The sequence below is a fragment of the Xenopus laevis genome, chromosome 7L (assembly GCF_017654675.1).
Source record: "Xenopus laevis strain J_2021 chromosome 7L, Xenopus_laevis_v10.1, whole genome shotgun sequence".
Taxonomy (NCBI): Eukaryota; Metazoa; Chordata; class Amphibia; order Anura; family Pipidae; genus Xenopus; species Xenopus laevis.
The window spans coordinates 46,962,389-46,983,658 of record NC_054383.1 but is presented as its reverse complement, the minus strand read 5'-3'; the positions used below and the strand labels follow the sequence as shown (position 1 = coordinate 46,983,658).

General features: G+C 35.1%; 1 protein-coding gene across 4 annotated transcripts in view; it reads left to right on the top strand.

The window, feature by feature from the left end:
* grid1.L (glutamate receptor, ionotropic, delta 1 L homeolog) overlaps window positions 1–21,270 on the top strand; it is a 571,429-nt gene that overhangs the window by 497,269 nt on the left and 52,890 nt on the right. For all 4 annotated transcript variants that reach the window (XM_041568909.1, XM_041568907.1, XM_041568908.1 and 1 more), the window contains 2 exons: window positions 19,513–19,614; window positions 20,591–20,788. In XM_041568909.1, the coding sequence (XP_041424843.1) occupies window positions 19,513–19,614; window positions 20,591–20,788 (300 nt within the window). The remainder of the gene's footprint in view (window positions 1–19,512; window positions 19,615–20,590; window positions 20,789–21,270) is intronic.

The window sequence follows — 21,270 nt, the reverse complement described above, 5'->3', positions numbered from 1 at the left end:
TAGGCGATTTTCAGAAATGTAAAAACCGTTGCTTTTATTGCCAAATTTAGGAAAGGCTTGCGACTTGGTACTTTGGAGTACAAAGACATGCATACCCAATTTGGATTCACGGGAATGTGTAATTTCCAAAAATATATGGTTTTCTGGGGCGAACATACTTTTTTCTACCTTTGCGCCCCCCAAAACTATGTAAATGTGTTGATTTTGCAGTACCTGAAATGACAGACTATATGGCGGTCTTCCTTTTGGGGCCCCTATATGCCATGTGCTTGGGTACACCTATACATATTGGGCATCAAACTGTTCAGAGGACCCTAGGCTTTCATATTTGGGGTGATTTCTCTTGATACCTAAAAGTATGTGGGTAATACGATGCTGCAGGGTAGAAATTTTGAGGTGATTTTTGGAAATGTCACCAAAATCACCAAATTTAGGAATGGTTTGCGGCTTCGTACTTTGTAGTACAAAGACATGCATACCCAATTTAGATTCGTGGGAATGTGTACTTTCCGAAAATATATGGTTTTCTGGAGTGAACTTAATTTTTCCTACATTTGCCCCCCTCAAAACGATGTAAATGTGTTGATTTTGCAGTATCTGAAATGACAGACCATATGGGGGTCTTCCTTTTGGGGGCCCTGTATGCCATGTGCTTGGGTACACCTATACATATTGGGCATCAAACTGTTCAGAGGACCCTAGGCTTTCATATTTGGGGTGATTTCTCTTGATACCTAAAAGTATGTGTGTAATACAATGCTGCAGGGTAGAAATTTTGAGGTGATTTTTGGAAATATCACCAAAATCACCAAATTTAGGAATGGTTTGCAGCTTTGTACTTTGGAGTACAAAGACATGCATACCCAATTTAGATTCGTGGGAATGTGTACTTTCCGAAAATATATGGTTTTCTGGGATGAACTTACTTTTTTCTACTTTTGACCCCCCAAAATGATGTAAATGTGTTGATTTTGCTGTACCTGAAATGACAGACCATATGGGGGTGTCTTCCTTTTGGGGCCCCTGTATGCCACGTGCTTGGGTACACCTATACATATTGGGCATCAAACTGTTCAGAGGACCCTAGGCTTTCATATTTGGGGTGATATCTCTTGATACCTAAAAGTATGTGGGTAATACGATGCTGCAGGGTAGAAATTTTGAGGTGATTTTTGGAAATATCACCAAAATCACCAAATTTAGGAATGGTTTGCGGCTTTGTACATTGGAGTACAAAGACATCCATACCCAATTTAGATTCGTGGGAATGTGAACTTTCCGAAAATATATGGTTTTCTGGGGTGAACTTACTTTTTTCTACTTTTGACCCCCCAAAATGATGTAAATGTGTTGATTTTGCTGTACCTGAAATGACAGACCATATGGGGGTGTCTTCCTTTTGGGGCCCCTGTATGCCACGTGCTTGGGTACACCTATACATATTGGGCATCAAACTGTTCAGAGGACCCTAGGCTTTCATATTTGGGGTGATTTTGCTTGATACCTAAAAGTATGTTGGTAATACGATGCTGCAGGGTAGAAATTTTGAGGTGATTTTTGGAAATATCACCAAATTTAGGAATGGTTTGCGGCTTCGTACTTTGTAGTACAAAGACATGCATACCCTATTTAGATTTGTGGGAATATGTACTTTCCGAAAATATATGGTTTTCTTGGGTGAACTTACTTTTTTCTACTTTTGCCCCCCCCCAAAACGATGTAAATGTGTTGATTTTGCAGTACCTGAAATGACAGACCATACGGGGGGGGTCTTCATTTTATGGCCCCTATATGCCACGTGCTTGGGTACACCTATACATATTTGGCATAAAACTGTTCAGAGGACCCCAGGCTTTCATATTTGGGGTGATTTGTCTTGATACCTAAAAGTATGTGGGTAATACGATGCTGCAGGGTGGAAATTTTGAGGTGATTTTTGGAAATGTCACCAAAATCACCACATTTAGGAATGGTTTGTGGCTTGGTACTTTGGAGTACAAAGACATGCATACCCAATTTGGATTCGTGGGAATGTGTACTTTACGAAAATATATGGTTTTCTGGGGTGAACGTACTTTTTTCTACCTTTGTCCCCCTCCCCCAAACAATGAAAATGTGTTGATTTTGCAGTATCTGAAATGACAGACCATATGGGGGTCTTCCTTTTGGGGCCCCTGTATGCCACGTGCTTGGGTACACCTATACATATTGGGCATCAAACTGTTCAGAGGACCCTAGGCTTTCATATTTGGGGTGATTTCTCTTGATACCTAAAAGTATGTGGGTAATACAATGCTGCAGGGTAGAAATTTTGAGGTGATTTTTGGAAATGTCGCCAAAATCACCAAATTTAGGAATGGTTTGCGGCTTGATACTTTGGAGTACAAAGACATCCATACCCAATTTAGATTTGTGGGAATGTGTACTTTCCGAAAATATATGGTTTCTGGGGTGAACCTACTTTTTTCTACTTTTGACCCCCCAAAACGATGTGAATGTGTTGATTTTGCAGTATCTGAAATGACAGACCATATGGGGGTCTTCCTTTTGGGGGCCATGTATGCCACGTGCTTGGGTACACCTATACATATTGGGCATCAAACTGTTCAGAGGACCCTAGGCTTTCATATTTGGGGTGATTTCTCTTGATACCTAAAAGTATGTGGGTAATACGATGCTGCAGGGTAGAAATTTTGAGGTGATTTTTGGAAATATCACCAAAATCACCAAATTTAGGAATGGTTTGCGCTTTGTACTTTGGAGTACAAAGACATCCATACCCAATTTAGATTCGTGGGAATGTGTACTTTCAGAAAATATATGGTTTTCTGGGGTGAACTTACTTTTTTCTACTTTTGACCCCCCCAAAATGATGTAAATGTGTTGATTTTGCAGTACCTGAAATGACAGACCATATGGGGGTGTCTTCCTTTTGGGGCCCCTGTATGCCACGTGCTTGGGTACACCTATACATATTGGGCATCAAACTGTTCAGAGGACCCTAGGCTTTCATATTTGGGGTGATATCTCTTGATACCTAAAAGTATGTGGGTAATACGATGCTGCAGGGTAGAAATTTTGAGGTGATTTTTAGAAATGTCACCAAAATCACCAAATTTAGGAATGGTTTGCGGCTTGGTACTTTGGAGTACAAAGACATGCATACCCAATTTAGATTCGTGGGAATGTGTACTTTCCGAAAATATATGGTTTCTGGGGTGAACCTACTTTTTTCTACTTTTGACCCCCCCAAAACGATGTAAATGTGTTGATTTTGCTGTACCTGAAATGACAGACCATATGGGGGTCTTCCTTTTGGGGCCCCTGTATGCCACGTGCTTGGGTACACCTATACATATTGGGCATCAAACTGTTCAGAGGACCCCAGGCTTTCATATTTGGGGTGATATCTCTTGATACCTAAAAGTATGTGTGTAATACGATGCTGCAGGGTAGAAATTTTGAGGTGATTTTTGGAAATATCACCAAAATCACCAAATTTAGGAATGGTTTGTGGCTTTGTAGTTTGGAGTACAAAGACATGCATACCTAATTTAGATTCGTGGGAATGTGTACTTTCCGAAAATATATGGTTTTCTGGGGTGAACTTACTTTTTTCTACTTTTGACCCCCCCAAAACTATGTAAATGTGTTGATTTTGCTGTACCTGAAATGACAGACCATATGAGGGTCTTCCTTTTGGGGCCCCTGTATGCTACGTGCTTGGGTACACCTATATATATTGGGCATCAAACTGTTCAGAGGACCCTAGGCTTTCATATTTGGGGTGATTTTGCTTGATACCTAAAAGTATGTGGGTAATACGATTCTGCAGGGTAGAAATTTTCAGGTGATTTTTGGAAATGTCACCAAAATCACCAAATTTAGGAATGTTTTGCGGCTTGGTACTTTGTAGTACAAAGACATGCAAACCCAATTTAGATTCGTGGGAATGTGTACTTTCCGAAAATATATGGTTTTCTGGGGTGAACTTATTTTTTTTACTTTTACCCCACCCTAAAATGATGCAAATGTGTTGATTTTGCAGTATCTGGAATTACAGAACTGATAGCTCAAATGAGGTGTCTACATTTTAGGGCCCCTATATGCCACATGCTTGGGTACACCTATACATATTGGGCATCAAACTGTTCAGTGGACCCCAGGCTTTCATATTTGGGGTGTTTTACATTGATACCTAATGATGTGTGGGAGATATGATTCTGTAGATTGGAAGCTTTGAGGTAATTTTTCAAAAAATTCACCAATTTCTATAAAACATTATAACTTTAGGAAACAATTGCAACTTGGTAGTTTGGAGTACAAAGATATATTTACCCATTTTTGATTCACCAGAATCTGTTCTTTCTAATAATGGGTAGTTTTCTAGGGTAAACCTACTGTTAGTGGAATGTTTGGCCTTGAAATCAGAAGTATGTCGTTATGTGGAGAGGTGCTTGGGAAATTTGGTAGTGTACTGCTTGTAGATTTTGATCTATACAAGTGAGAAATCTCCATAAAACTATATATATTTGGTATTGCCGCGTTCGGGAGACATAGGCCTTTCCAAATCAGCTGTGTTCTCATACATAAAGTAAATAATGTTTCTGATATATGTGATTGTTCTTTGTGAAACATGATTTTTTTCATTTTATTGGACACTTAGAAGCCTATATTTTTTTACAGAAGTAGAATTACACCAAAATTCTTGCATATTTTGAAAGTTCAGGTTGTCCTGAAAAAAACAATATATTGTTTTCCTGGGTAAACTAAAAGACCGCCCCAGGAAAGGCCCTTAAAGTGAAAGAGTGCAAAATATCTAAAAACTGCTTGGCAGTAGATGTTCGCATCTAGGACAAAATGGCTGGCAGGGAAAGGGTTAAAGGCTTGAATAGTTTAATGTTGTGTGGGAATAGCATTTGAAGATTGAAGCTGCTCCATGTTTGGTCCTTGCAAGGTAGATAATTAGATTACTAGTGTACTAACTGCTGTATATTCTTTGTAAGTGATCATTCAAGTCACCATTGGTTTTATACTGTTCTTATATAATTCAGGATAATCTTTATATAGTCAATCATTTGGTATGTCCTGGGAAGATGTTACCAAACCCTTAATATATGATAGAATAAATTGTCAGGAAGATGAATTTATGGTTGGAAATAGTTATAAGTGAAACTGCCTGTTTCGCTTTCCCAGGAAATGTTGACTTTGTGGCAAAGTTTATCAAAATTCATTTAAGTCAATGGACATTTTTCTTACAGTTTTTTACCTCCACAAAGAAAACACAAATTTAAACACTGTATCATTCAAAAAAATGTGCTCACTCATCCATAGTTGGAGTACTTGCATTTACTGTTGTGTAAAGTTTCCTCTTCACAATTATCTCCAGCAGAAAACTTTGGTTTGTCTGAATAATTCTGTGTACTAACTTTTAAGAATTTTCCACAGAGGCAAATTTATAAAAAGGCCAGGTTTTTTAAACTGGTAGTTGCGATGTTTACTAAAACTGCAAACCAAAAATATACGTCTGTGATTTTATGTTGTACAATATATTTCAGGTTTGAGGCATTTTACTAGGGTGAAAGTGCTAAGTGACAACTTGTTTAATGTATGTTCATCTAAAAAAGTTACATTGCCAGCCTTATGAATTAAAGTTTATTGCCTTACATTACAGTGTTATAATACATTATGTTATACCATTGCTTTTTCATAAAAAGTCATACCAGTACCACCGACCTCCATCCACATACTTTAGAAATAGACATTTGATATGGTATAGGACAGTGCATTTACAGTGTGTATTTACAGTGTGCATTTACAGTATGCATAGTATAGTATACCATTATGGGATATTTGGAAATGCTGGAATTTTATCTCAGGAACAGAAATACTTTAACAACAGGAGGTAATACTTTGCAGCCCAGGGTGGTAAATTAAAAATATAACCTTTTGTAATAAAAATGCTTTTTATAGAAGAGATTTCAAGGGAAACTGATAAACATTTAGAAAATCTTTGCTGGCAACGGATACTGTGGGTGGTATTGTCAAATCAGCATTTTATATTTGAATATAGCTATTTTTAAGACAATTGCAATTTTAGCAGTATTTAAAATGTAAAAATATACTTTGTAAGCCTAACCCCTGCACTCAATCAGAGTTCAAGCTAACAAATAGAAGTGTGCACAGCACTTTTATTTGGGGGCCAAATGGTCCATTAGGTGAATCATCTATAGCAGTGACTATAATCTTTAAATGACTAATAGCAACACTGGTTGACGTATGTTCCTTATCTTGTGCAATTTCAGTCAGCAGTGTCCTTGTAATATAAGGTTCATACACCACTACATTAACTCTGTAATACTCTCAACCTGTAGTTTGAAACATAATATTACATTCAAGCCTCATAACGTGAACACTAAAAACACTGTCCACAGAAAAGAGGATGTTTCACTGCTTTGTAGATCTTATTTTTTTTATTAAAAAGTTTCGCTACCAAAGGACTTCTTGCTTTATTGTTGTAATGTTGAATTAGTATTGTGGTTGGATCTGTGAGAGAAAGCAAAGAGAACTAACCATTTTGATACTCTGCGCTATGACTTTATGCCAGTACTACAGTCACTACAGTATAAATGTATGGAAGCTACACCATAAAAATCATCATTTCAAGAATTGCAGCAATTTTCCATGGCTTTTCATGCTGCACAATTATTTAATTGCCCCTTATTTCAGGATGTCTTTGCTTGCCTTGTTTTGAGAACACCGCCATATTTCTGATTCAGTTTTCAGATTTTACTTTGAATATCCTGTGCTATAACATAGTAATAAAATAGAACGGACCTGTTTATTTAGAGCTTACACGTGATCCACCTTGAAATTAAATCAACAATCATATAGGCACAGAACAGTAGATAAATATATAGGTGTCAATTGACTAAACAGAATTGTATTATAGTATGCCAAAATTGGAGATTTAAGTAAATGAAAATCATTGCAGTATATGTTAATTAATAATGACAGCATGTCATTATATTGGCAACTTGAACACAGGAGGCTGGTACGGTGAATCCTGTAAGTGTTACATGGATTATGTTTATGTTACATTGGCCCATGGTTGGAAGTTTCCCTTCTAAGAGTGCTGGTCTCTGGGAGGTGCACTGTTACACTCACATACCTGGATCGAAGCATACAATCTGGCGCAACCACCATGCTGGAGGGCATGGAGCGGTTGGTAGCATGGTACTAGGGTCCTGCATACCCTGGTTGGAATAAGGTAACATAGTACTGCAGCTATTACATTTAGCAGCCACATCTAAGGTCAGATTATTCATAGTTGGAAATTCATTACAACGAGCATCTAACTACCAGTAGTACTTTTGCACTTAGGGTTACTACCACTCTGATATGGAATTACTAGATAGGTTTTAGTCCATAGTGTACTGGCAAAGCTCAGGTTATATGGGGGGAGGGTGAATGAGGGTACATGCATGGTACAGGTTGACATCACTCCATTATTAATAAAAGAAAGTTTGTTAAGTTAAGTTTGGTAACCAGGATGAAATCAAATTGCCTTTGAATGTCTGTATAAGCATCCTAGTCTACCACATGGGCAGAGTAAATAGAAATTTGTACCAAGATAATACTACAATTCTTCAATTTCCTACCTGGCCAATGTAATTTTTAGTGGCTTTGGCTTTTCATACATTCAGATCTCTAGAATTGAACTGTGTGGTCCGGTATGGCGGACAATCTACTAAGCTTGCATGGCTTTAACTTGCCCAAGCAATATACATCCTGAGGAGGGTTGTTGGCTTTGAAGGCAGTTACACACGGTCATTAATAATTTTAAAGTATTTCAAAAAGGAATCTGTTTATATTTTGTACACATAGAATGTTAAAAATGTCATAATCATAAGTCTATTGGCCAATTCTATTCCATCATGTGGTAAGGTATGTTTGATACATAAAATTGTTTTTGTATATGTTATGACTATTTGTGTTATTAATTCATTTTCTATGTTATTATTTATTAAGAAATTAGAATAAAAGTATGCTGGGGACGCTACTACTGCTTGTGCTATGTGGTAGCCTGCTTGGATTTTCTATAATCAAGACACTGCAGATGCAGGTCCGGCAGCAGGACTGCTGAACTTTTCTCGTGTTGGCGGCAGAGCATAGTAGCAATCTCTTGTTAAATTCTGGCTTTAGAATATTGCCAGTCACTTTGGTAGGCTATAAATAGGTTTTAAAGTGAACAACATAATCTAGTAATGTCCATTTTTTTCTTAAGTTGCTTAACCAAAGCCACTCTGACATTTGTATTGTTAAATCATTTTTTCATTGTGAATGTTAGATTTTTTTTTTACTTTTTATCAATTGTCTAGAATATGATTCATGAAAAGAATAATGTCAAGACTCTTACAAGTTAAAATAATTCTGTAACAATTTTTTCAAGATGACTTCTTATATTTTAAAGTACAACAGAGGATATAACACAGAAACTGCAACGGAAATGAGTTAAGCACTAGTGACATTGTTAAGCATGGTTTAAAAACAGATGACATTGCCACAAACCATTAATAAGAATATATTTACAGTTTATTCCCTTGGGGTATATCTGGCTTGCCCAAATTAATCACTTTCCATAGATCTTTTTGTAATTCTGTAATTGGATCTTTTTAATTACCATCAAGTACACGCTACTGTTTTATTATTACAGAGAAAAAGGAATTAATTTTTAATCTTATTTGCTTAAAATGGCTTGAATACTCCGAATAATAGATTTCTGGATAAGTGATCCCATACCTGTACCTCTTATCATTGTCAGTGTTGATGTATTCTTTTTATTACTAAAATGTCAGCTCCGCAGAGCAGAAAAAACCCGGTGGGCCCTGGCCCTTGCTGAAGAAAAAGTTAGGAGGGGGTTGCGGCACAGGGAAGGGGGCCAAATGGCACTTTGCGTCTGTGATGGGGGGGCTGAGGCAGCAGCCCCAGTAGTCCCGGGCCCCCATTCTGACACTTGCCAGATGGATACAAATTAAATATTAACACAAATGCAAACACATAAATAATGCAACACTATTTTTACGCAATTGTAGGGTTTTTTTTCCTTAAAAATGAAAAAACAAAAAGGTAGTCTCATTCATGTTTTGTTACAGAAGTAAAGTTGCACACTAGAGAAAATCCGATTGTGCCATTCATTCTCAATAAGGCTTAAAATGTTTTAATAACTAGGAAAATAAATAAATACATTTTCTTGAGACAATTCCCATTGACATAGAAAGTCATTTTTTTTCTTTATTTAATAAATCCAGACTGTTCAAGGTTTCAAACAATACATGCATATTTATTTGTGTTTGCATTTTTGAAATATCTGCCTTAAAGTGTTGCTAAAATCTTCTCATTGTATTTTACTGAAATTATGAATTTAAAATCAGGACCCTAGACATACAGTATTTTGCAATGGTAAAAGTAGACTGCAATTTTGCATATTTATATTAAATTATTAGGTTTAAGACAATAAATGGGTAACAAATTCTAACTAAGGAGGATGCTAATTTAGAATGATTTCATCTGTGATCTGCTGTTATAAAATAAGACTATATTAAAATAAGCATTGGGGGATTAGGTTATTACAAACTGCATTCTTTAAAATCTCATTTAGTCCCAGGAAACACACATTCTGTGAAAAGCGCCTAGGATTTTTTTCTTTGTAAACAATACACTGTCACTGATTACACCATAAAGTAATTATTCTAAATTTCATTATAATACATCTTCAGTATATAATGCTCAGAGCTTGTGCAGCATATTGTTCCCAGAACAGCTACAGATGAAGCCACTTGGATTTGTGAGATAAATGCGTCATGACTCATGGTTAATTGAAGAAACTGCGTTATCTAAAGTCATCTTAACTCATTTAATGCATTTAACCTTTCCATTAGCATACCAAAGCACCATTGTGAACAATGGTGAATGCTTTAATTAGATGGGATGTTGTGACGCAGTTTTCTGTGTTAAATGAGATAAATGGGATATCTGTGTTTAGTTATTCTGTGTCAAACAGACAAACCAAAATGGCTGCATCTGTATGTCATAACAACTTTACCTGTTTCTCGATTATTTAACTCATGATATAGAACAGATCTAATAATAATAGAACTTTTTATGTGACTGTTACAGTTGAACCAAAATATGCTATGGTTCTGTTCAGCTTTTCTTTAGTGAGGCAGCATAACTACATGTCAACTGTTCCCAGGCTGAGATTTTTTTCAGACCACGGCTTTATACATTATGGTCTAGTCTTGTTATCTTGAATCAATCCATCATTCTGACTAGAAGCTGAGAGTTTCCAGTTAACTCAGTCTGACAGGGGTGGCTCATGACTGGTGTCAGGTAGAAAGGTACATTTGTATATGATGTAACTGAAAACACAATGTCAATTATATTAAGTGGAACAGTTGCATTTTTAAGATTGTGTTCAGAGACATTTAAACTGTTTCTTGTTCTGAAAGAAATTTTACTCCAAGCAATTTGGAATATTTGAAAGAAGGAAGCCCATGATTCATATTTGTTGAATATAAAAGAGAAGCCAATATACATGGTAACAACTTTTTACATGACAATAGTATTTACCTGCCAGAATGACACATTCCCTAATTACAATAATATTTGATCACTTCAAGAATTAAGACTTAAGTGTGTGAACAACATTCTATAATTAAAGGTACTATATTACTAGATTGAATAATAGGACTAAAAATGTTTGCATTTAAACACATTTTCCTATATGCATTCATTATCACATTTTCAGTATGCATTCATATTCAAATTGGCTTTAAAAGTAGTTGTAAGTGTAACAGCTGTATATAGCAGTAGCTATATACAAGATTAAACATGAAACTTAAATTCTTTTTTTTGTATTAAAACATCCATTCCTTTTAAAAAGAAATTTAGATATCTTAGATGTCAATCACATGTTGCCTGCCCCTCCTCTATGTCTTAGGTATAGCGGCGAGAAATTACTTTCACTTTTCATCCTGCACTTCCTAGATATCATTGTACTCCTCACAATCCTCCTCTCTCCTCGCCACCTAATTGTGTAGTCAGTGCATGGGCATCAGGTGACCTATTCTGGCGCATAAACAAGTTTTTGGCATGATACAACGCTTGCCTTAATAAGTGTCCACAAAATGGCACCTGCCTGCTTGATGTGATTGTGAATTCTAAAAAGACTAACAAAAACAAATTTATATATTATAAGGGAAGTTTGTCTTTCTTGACTAACATCATAAAATAGGGTTTGGAATTATTTCTTAGAGTGATTGGTCCCCATTAAATTTTGGTTAAATTTAATTCTGTTGCCTTTTTTTTACCTTTCAGTGTGCATATAAGTATACAGTAGAAAACAATTGGTGATCTATGCATGTGTGTGTGTGTGAAGTACAGATTAATTGCAATTTACTAATTACAGTCATAACCAGGACAAAATATGCATATTTCACAAAAAAATAAAAATAACTGCAATTTATTATGCGTGATGGGGGGTGAGTTGTCTAAGCAGGATGAGGGGTCCCACCAATTGGATATTTCCCCAGGGCCAACCACCACCTTAAAATGGCCCTGTTTAGTGAGATTGTTACAATTTAGGGATATTTACCCTATGTTAAAATTAAATCTGAAATCACCAGAAGTGGAAATTGCAAAGGTAAAACATATACCTTTTTAAATAACAGATTTAGAAGTGCAATTGCAATAAGCACCTGAAATACCGCGAAATAGCAGATCAAGCACAAGTATGATTTTTATAAACAGATTAATAAGACATAAATCTCACATACATTGTGCTAGAGCCTGCAAAAACATCATCTCTTGGTGTTGTTGTAGCAGTCTTAAGCAGTATATTTTGTTTTTCTTCAGTACTAGCCCAAAACAGGTCAACAAGTCAAAAATTATTTCTCTCTTTAAAAATATACACATACTAGTGTATATAAACATTTTGGTAGCACTAACTTGACATGCTATGAGAAAATAAGGATCTGTGACAAAAGCCTTTAGGGCAATGGCACATGAAGAGAGCCACGTGCCATTGCCCTTAGCAGTATTTCAGTAAGTTTGTATAATTTTTTCAAATGTTGTCTATGCTTGTCATTTGCCTTTACATCTGACCAGCCTGAAAAGTATCTTTCTTTATAATTGCTTTGGAAAAATTTCAGCTCAATGCTATGGTTCAGCAGAAAACTTTCAGAATGGTGATGTAATAGTAATGTTAGGATAATCTGACAATGAATTAGACACAAGTTGTTGAAACCCCAGTAATCATCCAACAGAGTTAGATTTCTCACATGTGCATGGATAAGAACTTCAGAGGCATTGTATAAATATTATAATTTGACACCAAGCCTGGAGATGTGAAACAATGGAACAATGTAATCAATAGCATGGTGTGCACTGAGCTCTGACAAGCCAAATGAAAGGGCAAAAACTCATTAAAATGCAGGAATACCCTGACTACCTGAAGCACAAGAATGCCCTAGGGCTAACAGCAGAACCTGTTTGCTCAGCAGGGGCAGGAACTATAAAAAAAAAAAACTCCCTCCAATTGGAGGATGAAAGCAGGTAAAATAATCTCTGCTTTTGCTGGAATTGAGCATGACGAGGTTCTAAATTCAATCACATGTAGGGTACTTTCTTCAATGTGTATTGTCCCCCTGCTAGTGTGGGTTTTCTTCAGATACTCGGCATTCCTTCATACCCTGAAAATATACAGGCAAGTTAACTGATTCTAGATAAAATTAACTGTAGTTGTGCGTATGATAGAAACCTTAGCTTGTAAGTCCCACCACATCAGGGACTCATGTGAATAATGTATAATCTTTACAAAGTGTTGTAGAATATGTTTGTGCTACATAAATAAAGAATAATAATATTGTTACAGGATGTTAATCCTCTAACAAAAGATATCCTGGTGTATGGCAATTTATTTTGACTGTTGATGCTCTGAAATAAAACTAGACTATATAACTGCACCAAAGGACTAATATAGTCTAAACTCTTACTGATGAAATGTACGTAATATCTAGCTAGTATATTTTAATGGTATCTCTTACTACACAACAAATTGCTGCCTCTGCTATAATAATTTTCTGACTATAAACCTTCCGTACATAATTATCAACATAAACCTTAATGTGCCTTATGTTTTTAAGGAAAATATACATTACTTAATTATTTCGGGAAATATTGAAACCCCATTTTGTAATTGTGATAGTTGCCATACTGATTGTTATATTGTTCTATTCTAAATTTAAAACAATACTCTAGAGGCGGTAATAACCAATGTTCCAGGTAAAGTTAGTGCACTGTGTTAGCCAGTCACAGGGCAAAAAAATAACAAACTACTGGTATAAAGGTGATAGCTTTATTTGCCAACAAAGAGAATCATAGCATGTTTTCAGAACATTTTAGTTCATTTTTCAAGCTGAATATAATGAAGCTGTGGTGTTCTCTAACAGTATATATATATATATATATATCTTCGTCATGTTTGTTTGTTTGTTTCTACTCCTGACGAAGATCCCTGTGGGGGATCGAAACGTTGAGGCTTAATAATAAAACATTTTTTTGTTTTTTTCACTAAAACCCTGTGAGTGCCGCAATCCTTGTTTTTCACTATATATATATATATATATATATATATATATATATATATATATATATATATATATATATATATTTTTTTTTAATACTTTTAAAGTGGCATATTAAAGAATCTTACCAAACTGGAATATATATTTAAGTAAATATTGTCCTTTTACATCTCTTGCCTTGAACCACCATTTTGTGATGGTCTCTGTGTTGCCTCAGAGATCACCTGACCAGAAATACTGCAGCTCTAACTGTAACAGGAAGAAGTGTGGGAAGCAAAAGACCGAACTCTTTTCATTGGCTTATATGACCTAACCTATATGCTTTGTTTGTGTGCACTGTCAATCCTAGGATCCCAGGTGGCGGCTCTAGTTTTTTAAAATAGCAATGTTCTATCCATGATTACCCAATGGCACATGCTACTAAAAAGTATATTATTATGAAAATTGTTTATTTACATGAAGCAGGGTTTTACATATGAGCTGTTTTATGCAATATCTTTTTATAGAGACCTACATTGTTCAGGGGTATAGTTTTCCTTTAACAAAGTCATATACATGGGGACATGCAAGGGACAACAAGATAAGGTACAAGATAATGTGGATCAATATAAAGTCCAAGAGAATAAATCAGTAGTAGCAGGTTTAGGCAGAATATTGGTCCTCTTTCCGCATACCTCCTGTGCTCCTAATTAAGCACTGTATACTCAATGAAATATAATGAATGGAGGATGCTGAGGTACAGAACTTTGCTGCAACTCTTCCTTTATTGGGAGTGTAACAAACTACATGTTTCAGGCACACATGTCCTTTGTCAAGTGTGCAGCCACTCCACACCAACAAACTAAACCAAATCACATTAGCAATTACCTGACACCCCACCTCTCAGTGTCCATTGGTGCATTAAATCCAATTAATTTGAACCTACAATGGATAGTCAAGGTTTAAAAGACATTCTTGGCCATGACAACATACATAAGGGCCTAACCCAAAACAAGGGATTTTTTTGGCCACAATAGGGAATTACCCCCAGAAAAAACGTGATTTTCCCTTAACTCACTTAACATAAGGGTAAACAGTTTCATTCTGTTTTATTTATAGTAGTAAATGTTACATTCTTTTTAGTATATAATAGAAAAAGGACTAATCTTACCCTGTGTTGCTTTCACACATAACTAAAGCAGCATTATCTGTGTATAGAGAAAGATACATTAAATGCCAATTGAATCCGATACAAAACACCTTATTAGAGATACATAATATGTCAATCAAGATACAATATAATCTGCTAGAGGAAGCATTTTATACTCCATGAGTAGTTCATCCAAAAAGGTGCAGGCCACAGGGACATTTAAGCAAGTATTTATTTAGTATTTTATCACAGGTTGCAAAGTGTTTGAGAGCTATTTTATACCCTTTAGTAGGGTGATTAATATTATCTCCTTTAATCACACCTGAACAGCAGACACAATTCAAACAGGGTGTTGTTCCAAATTTAGGCTTACCCAAAAATGTTTGTAACCCCCTCCCTGTTGTTTTGTTCTGCAGGGCATAACTCATCTCTTAGGGGCCGGTTCACCAAGGGTCGAATATCGAGGGTTAATTAACCCTCGATATTTGACTGGGAATTAAAATCCTTCGACTTCAAATATTGAAGTCGAAGGATTTTAGCGCAAATAGTTTGATCGAACGATCAAAGGATTATTCTTAGAAATCGGTTCAGTAATCCAACGATCCTTCGACCAAAAAAACGTAGCCAAGCCTATGGGGACCTTCCCCATAGGCTAACATTGAGTTTGTTAGGTTTTAGATGGCGAACTAGGGGGTCGAAGTTTTTTCTTAAAGAGAAAATACGTCGACTATCGAATAGTCGAACGATTTTTAGTTTGAATCCTTCGATTCGAAGTCGTAGTCGAAGGTCGAAGTAGCCCATTCGATGGTCGAAGTAGCCCAAAAAACACTTCGAAATTCGACGTTTTTTTACTTCGAAGCCTTCACTCGAATTTAGTGAATCGGCCCCTTAATGTTCTCCCTCTTTTTTAACTAAACATCAGGTTCACTGAGAAGCATTTACTATACTCTTTATCGCTTTGTATGATCGGCCAATACTGTTTAACCACATTCTCCTCTTTCTTACTGAAGTTCCCATACTGGCTCACAAATATTGGACGTCTCACTTGATTTTTATTTTTTCCAATCTTGCCCAATCGTAGGTTTTGTTTTGAACATTCCTGGGTGCTTTATAATTCTTACTGAACCGATTTCTAGACTTTGACCCTGCCTGAACCTTGATCTTGATTCTGCCTGCCTTTTGGACTTTTTCCTGGACTTTGATTATGCTTACGCCTGATGCTATTTGTCCTGCGAACTTGGACTAGAACCCTTAAAGCTTCCTCCTTGGTCCTGACTACTCCCACTGGGAGCCAATAGGCCCCTGACACTACCAACAACTGTTCTCTGTGGATTTTACCCTTATGTTAAGTGAGTTAAGGGAAGATCCTGTTTTTTCTCGGGGTAGTTCCCTATTGTGGCCAAAAAAATGCCTTGTTTTGGGTTAGGATCTTATGTACTGTATGTTTTCGTGGCCAATGAGCAATTTCCCAAGAATGTATTTTAAACCTTGAATATCCATTATAGGTTTGAATTAATTGGATTTAAGAGTGCACCAATGGACACTAAAAGGTGTGGCGCTGGGTAATTGCTAATGTGATTTAAGTCTGTTGGTGTGGAGGAGTTGTAGACTTGACAAAGGGCATTTGTGCTTGAAACATGTAGTTTGTTACACTCCTAATAAAAGAAGATTTGCAGCAAAATTCTGTACCTCAGCGTCCTCCATTCATTATATTTCATAATGTGGATCAAAGTGACTGAATATAAATTAGGGCTAAATTAATGGAGTGTGAAATAAAAGGAATTCCATATGAGCAATTAGCCTAGTGTCCCAACAATTGCTTGTGTTTCTGATGGTGCAGGCAGTTCTTAATCCACATAATTAGCCATAAATTCAAGGCCAAGGTTATAGGGCACTTCTTATTAGTTTTTTTAGGTTTGGAGGAAAGCTTGCTATGATTATCTTAGTTAGTCAATAAAGGTATCACCTTTATACCACCTTTTTGTTATTTTTATTATCAGTGTTCCTAATCTTTTTTTCATGATTCAGATTTTTTTTGCTTTAAAAATCATCAGTGTGAATAATGGTTTAAAAAACATGAATGTTCTATATTTACTAAGCAAAAAAAACAAAAAAAAAATTGAATATGAGCTTCAGAATTTAAAAGCTTGCAAGGTCATGTAGAAGTCAATGGTAGCTGTCCTTGCCAAATTTTAAACCATTTAATTTGAGTTCAAAAACATTTTTGAGCTTATAAACTTAGTAGAAAGATAAATAAAACATGAATTTGAGGTACTGAAGTTTTTTTCAGCAATTTTCTTCATTTGAGTATTTTGTATTCACATTTTTTAATACATAAGATATTTTCATGTTTTTTTTTAAATTGTGAGTTTACTTGAAGTAGAATTTTTTTTACAATACACAAATCTGAATTTTGAATATGTTGAAGGCACTTATCATACATTATAGTACAGTTATAGGATCACAGTCCTCCTCTGTGATTTCTGATGTATTGTACCCAGGTTCTACATTACCTCATATATGAAATACTTTTCTTATAATGATCTGTGTTCTTATAAAAGATCTGTTCTTGTCTAGCCTAGTCATGATCTAAAACTAAATAAATACATAGTTATTTCCTTCATTTTAGTCAACAACTGAACAAAAAGTTACATTTATTCTTTAAAGATATTTTATCAAAACGTACATCATCATCCAGTTCTTCTGCACGTAAGTCCAGTGCCCCAGAAAAGACTGAGCATTCTTATTGTTTCAGCGTTTAAGGATAAAAATTAAATTTTTGTAAGAAAGACCAAAATTAAGTTTTACACTGAGCAAATATAATTCCATCATTCCTTCCTAATAGCACCACTTTTGGGGCCCATACTTGCATGATATCATAGCCCTGCAAATGCATGTGTGTATTGGTTCAACAGCGCTCCCCCTTTGTTGCCATTGGTTCCTCCACAAAGGAAAATATTTCGGGGAAGATTTACTAAGGTTCTAATATTCAAATTTTAATTTTTTTTGGTCAAAACTCACACATTCAAATTCAAAAACCGCTAACTCAAATTTGAATGTGAGATTTATCTCACACATAAAAACCTGCAGAGTTCTCCACATAAAAAGCTGCAGAGTTCATATAGAAAACAATGGCAGAGGCTCCTTGAACTATTTGAAGATAGTAGTGATGAACCAAATTTTTGCCAAGTTTCTCTCTGAAAATGACTTCCATAACATGGTATTTTTTTTGGTAGGCAAACTCAATGCAATACAAGTTTTCCAGTCAGGACTATTCAATCAAATTTTAGATATTCTAATTTTTTTTTATAAATTACATACCATTTGAATTGTGAATAAAATCAAATTTATTAGAAAAATTCATAATTTTTTCAACTCCAATTTAGATTAATGCTCCCATGTACAGGATACAATGTTATGTACAGAAAAAGCTAATTCATAATATTAATAAATAATTTATATAAGATTCTACTCTGCAGTATCAGACCCATATATTTCCCACAGTCGGCTGTACTAAGATATAATTAATCCTAACTGATGGGAAAACAATCCCATTGGGTTTATTTAATATTTAAAGATGTTGTGCCTTCCTCCTGTCTCCTATTTCAAATCAACAAACAACACTCTGGGAACTCTGCAAGTACCGCCAACTCTGAACCAGGTGGCAGCTGCAGGGTTGCCAGAAGGGCCTGCACAGATGAATCACAAAATTCACACATGTCACTTTCAGACCGAGTGCAAGAATTTACTACAACTGTACTTTCAGTGCTATTGCATGTGATTCATGAAGTGCAAGTAGATTCATTTTAATGCAAAAGGTGCAATTGTGTCAGGTGCACTTCCCACAATGACCACAATGATACGAGAATTTTAACTTGCAAAGAAGCATGGCTATTGTCTTCAGAAGTGCTTTGTAACTCCTTCTAAGGTAAATGGTAATACAGTTATGGGACCTGTTATCCAGAATGCTTGGGGCCTGGGGTTTCCATATAAGGGGTCTTTCTTGTTTCTAATTTGGATCATCATACCTTAAATCTGTTAAGCATTGTTTAAACATTAAATGAACCCAATAGGATTGTTTTCCCACCAATAAGGATTAATTACGTCTTAGTTGAAATCATGTACAAGGTACTGTTTTGTTATTTCAGAGAAAAGGGAAATGTGTTTTAAAATTTTGAATTATTTAAGTAAAATTGACTCTGGGAGACAATCTTCCCTTAATTCTGAGCTTTCTGGATAACAGGTTTCCAGATAACAGATCTTATACATGTACTGTATTTTGGAGCTTTCTGGATAAAAGATTTTTTAATATTATAGCTTGTGCCTGTACAACTATATCAAAGTCATTTGTATAAAGCATCAAACATTTGTTTGCCATATAAAATTGTATTCATATCTCTAACAAATATTTAAATGTGACATCAATGTGCCCATGTTTAACAAATGAATACATTTTCTATTGAATTTTGTACAGTAAAACAATTAAACAGGCCTTCCAGTAAACTAATGCTTATTGATTCAACGCAGGGTGCATTGCATAACAAGTTACACATGCCATCTGGGCATCATAAGATCTACATACATACATAATTTGTGCAAATGATGTGAATCTGTAGTTAATTTTACTGTAATAAAATAGATTCCATTGACACATCTATCAAAACTACGCTAGTTACTTTGTTTTACTCGTTGTTTCCTAAAATGCATTCCAGAATAATTTTTCCATAATTGTTTCAGTTGGCAACCTGGGACTCCATAAAAGGATTTAATGGAAGCCTTCAAGAAAAACCATTAAATAATGACCTGCAAGGATTAACTCTGAAAGTGGTGACTGTTTTGGTATGCAACATATATATATTTTTCAATTTAGTTTCTTTTGTGTTTTCAAAACCTTTGCCTTAAATAAAGAATTGTGTTTTCATTTTTCAAACTAAGGATATTCCTCTTTATGCTCAAAATTTATATAATAATTTGGTTGAAGAGAAACCCAAGACACATATGCACACATACCTGTACAAACCTATCAATACATTCACATTCAGTATATAAAAATATATATACACATACCTATAGTAAACTAACTGTAGATGTCCAGCTCACTTGGATATTATACCTGTCTGAGAAATTATCCAAGTTACTCTTAAAGGCATTAATAGAATCTGCCATCACCTGGCAGGATATTCCACAACCTCAATGCCCTCACTGAGAAGACCCATCTACACTGCTTCACATAAAAGTTCAGTTTCTCAAGTCTAAAGGGGTGGCCTCATATGTATCCTGTGAATCTGCACAGATTATAATTTGTAATTATAATATTTTTTTTCTGAATCATATTTTTTAGAGCAAATAATTGTGGATTATACTAATTAACCTTAACTGTCCTTTAACAAATCTTTCTTTTCTTTGTGTTTTTTTTTAGTTTGTAATAACATGAAAATTCTTATGCTAGTGATTGTTTGTAATTTACACAAAAATTCTTAGATTAACAAGGTTTTTGCATTCTTATTTTAATTGGTTCCACATTTTTTTTCCTTTGTGCTTTTTATATTAGGGTCTTTTAATAAATAACATGGTATTCATGGTTTTAAGTAATTTTTTGTTGATTAAAAAACTATTAAAACCACATAAACATGAATTCTGATAAATGTGCATCCAGCAGTAACCCAAATGTTAACTTTTCTGGATCTAGAGAAAGCATACAACTGGTTGGTATAAGTTACTGGACAGGTGAAAAACCTTTGCCATCATACTGGTCAACATAGTTTGTATTATAATTATTTAGATAATATCAGCATAATTGTTTTCCATTTTTTAGGAAGAACCCTTTGTTATGGTTGCAGAAAATATTCTTGGTCAACCCAAAAGATACAAGGGGTTTTCCATTGAGATATTGGATGAACTTTCTAATAGACTGGGTTTCAAATATGAAATTTATCAAGCACCTGATGGCAAATATGGACATCGGCTTTCTAATGGCTCTTGGAATGGTATGATAGGAGAGCTGATCAACAAGGTAAGAAATACCAAAAGGTTTTTTTATTTTTTATATTAATTGAAAATATTAAAATGTACACCATCAAATATTACATAGTAGTAATATAGAACAAGAGCATAGCAAAGTTATATCAGTATTCTTGTCACCTTATTATAGAGCTTGTATTATGTACTTTGGTAGAAATAGACAATATTGTATTTTAAAAAGAAACCTATTTTTGTTTGAAATCACTTGAGGGGCAATATTTACTATTTATTACGCTTTGTTCAATCCAAAAATGTGGGATTAATTAATTTTTGATATGTTGGTCTGTAGTTCATAAAAGATAAATACCATAATGTAGTTTTGCTAAAGCTTGATTGAGTGTTTAACAGACAAAAGGGCTTGTTTATGCATGTGCAATATACAGAGTAAGTTTAATCAAGTGCAATATGCAGAATTGCACCACTTCTGCAGAAAACCAACTGAATAACCTCATGTAAAAAGGGGGTATATTCTCT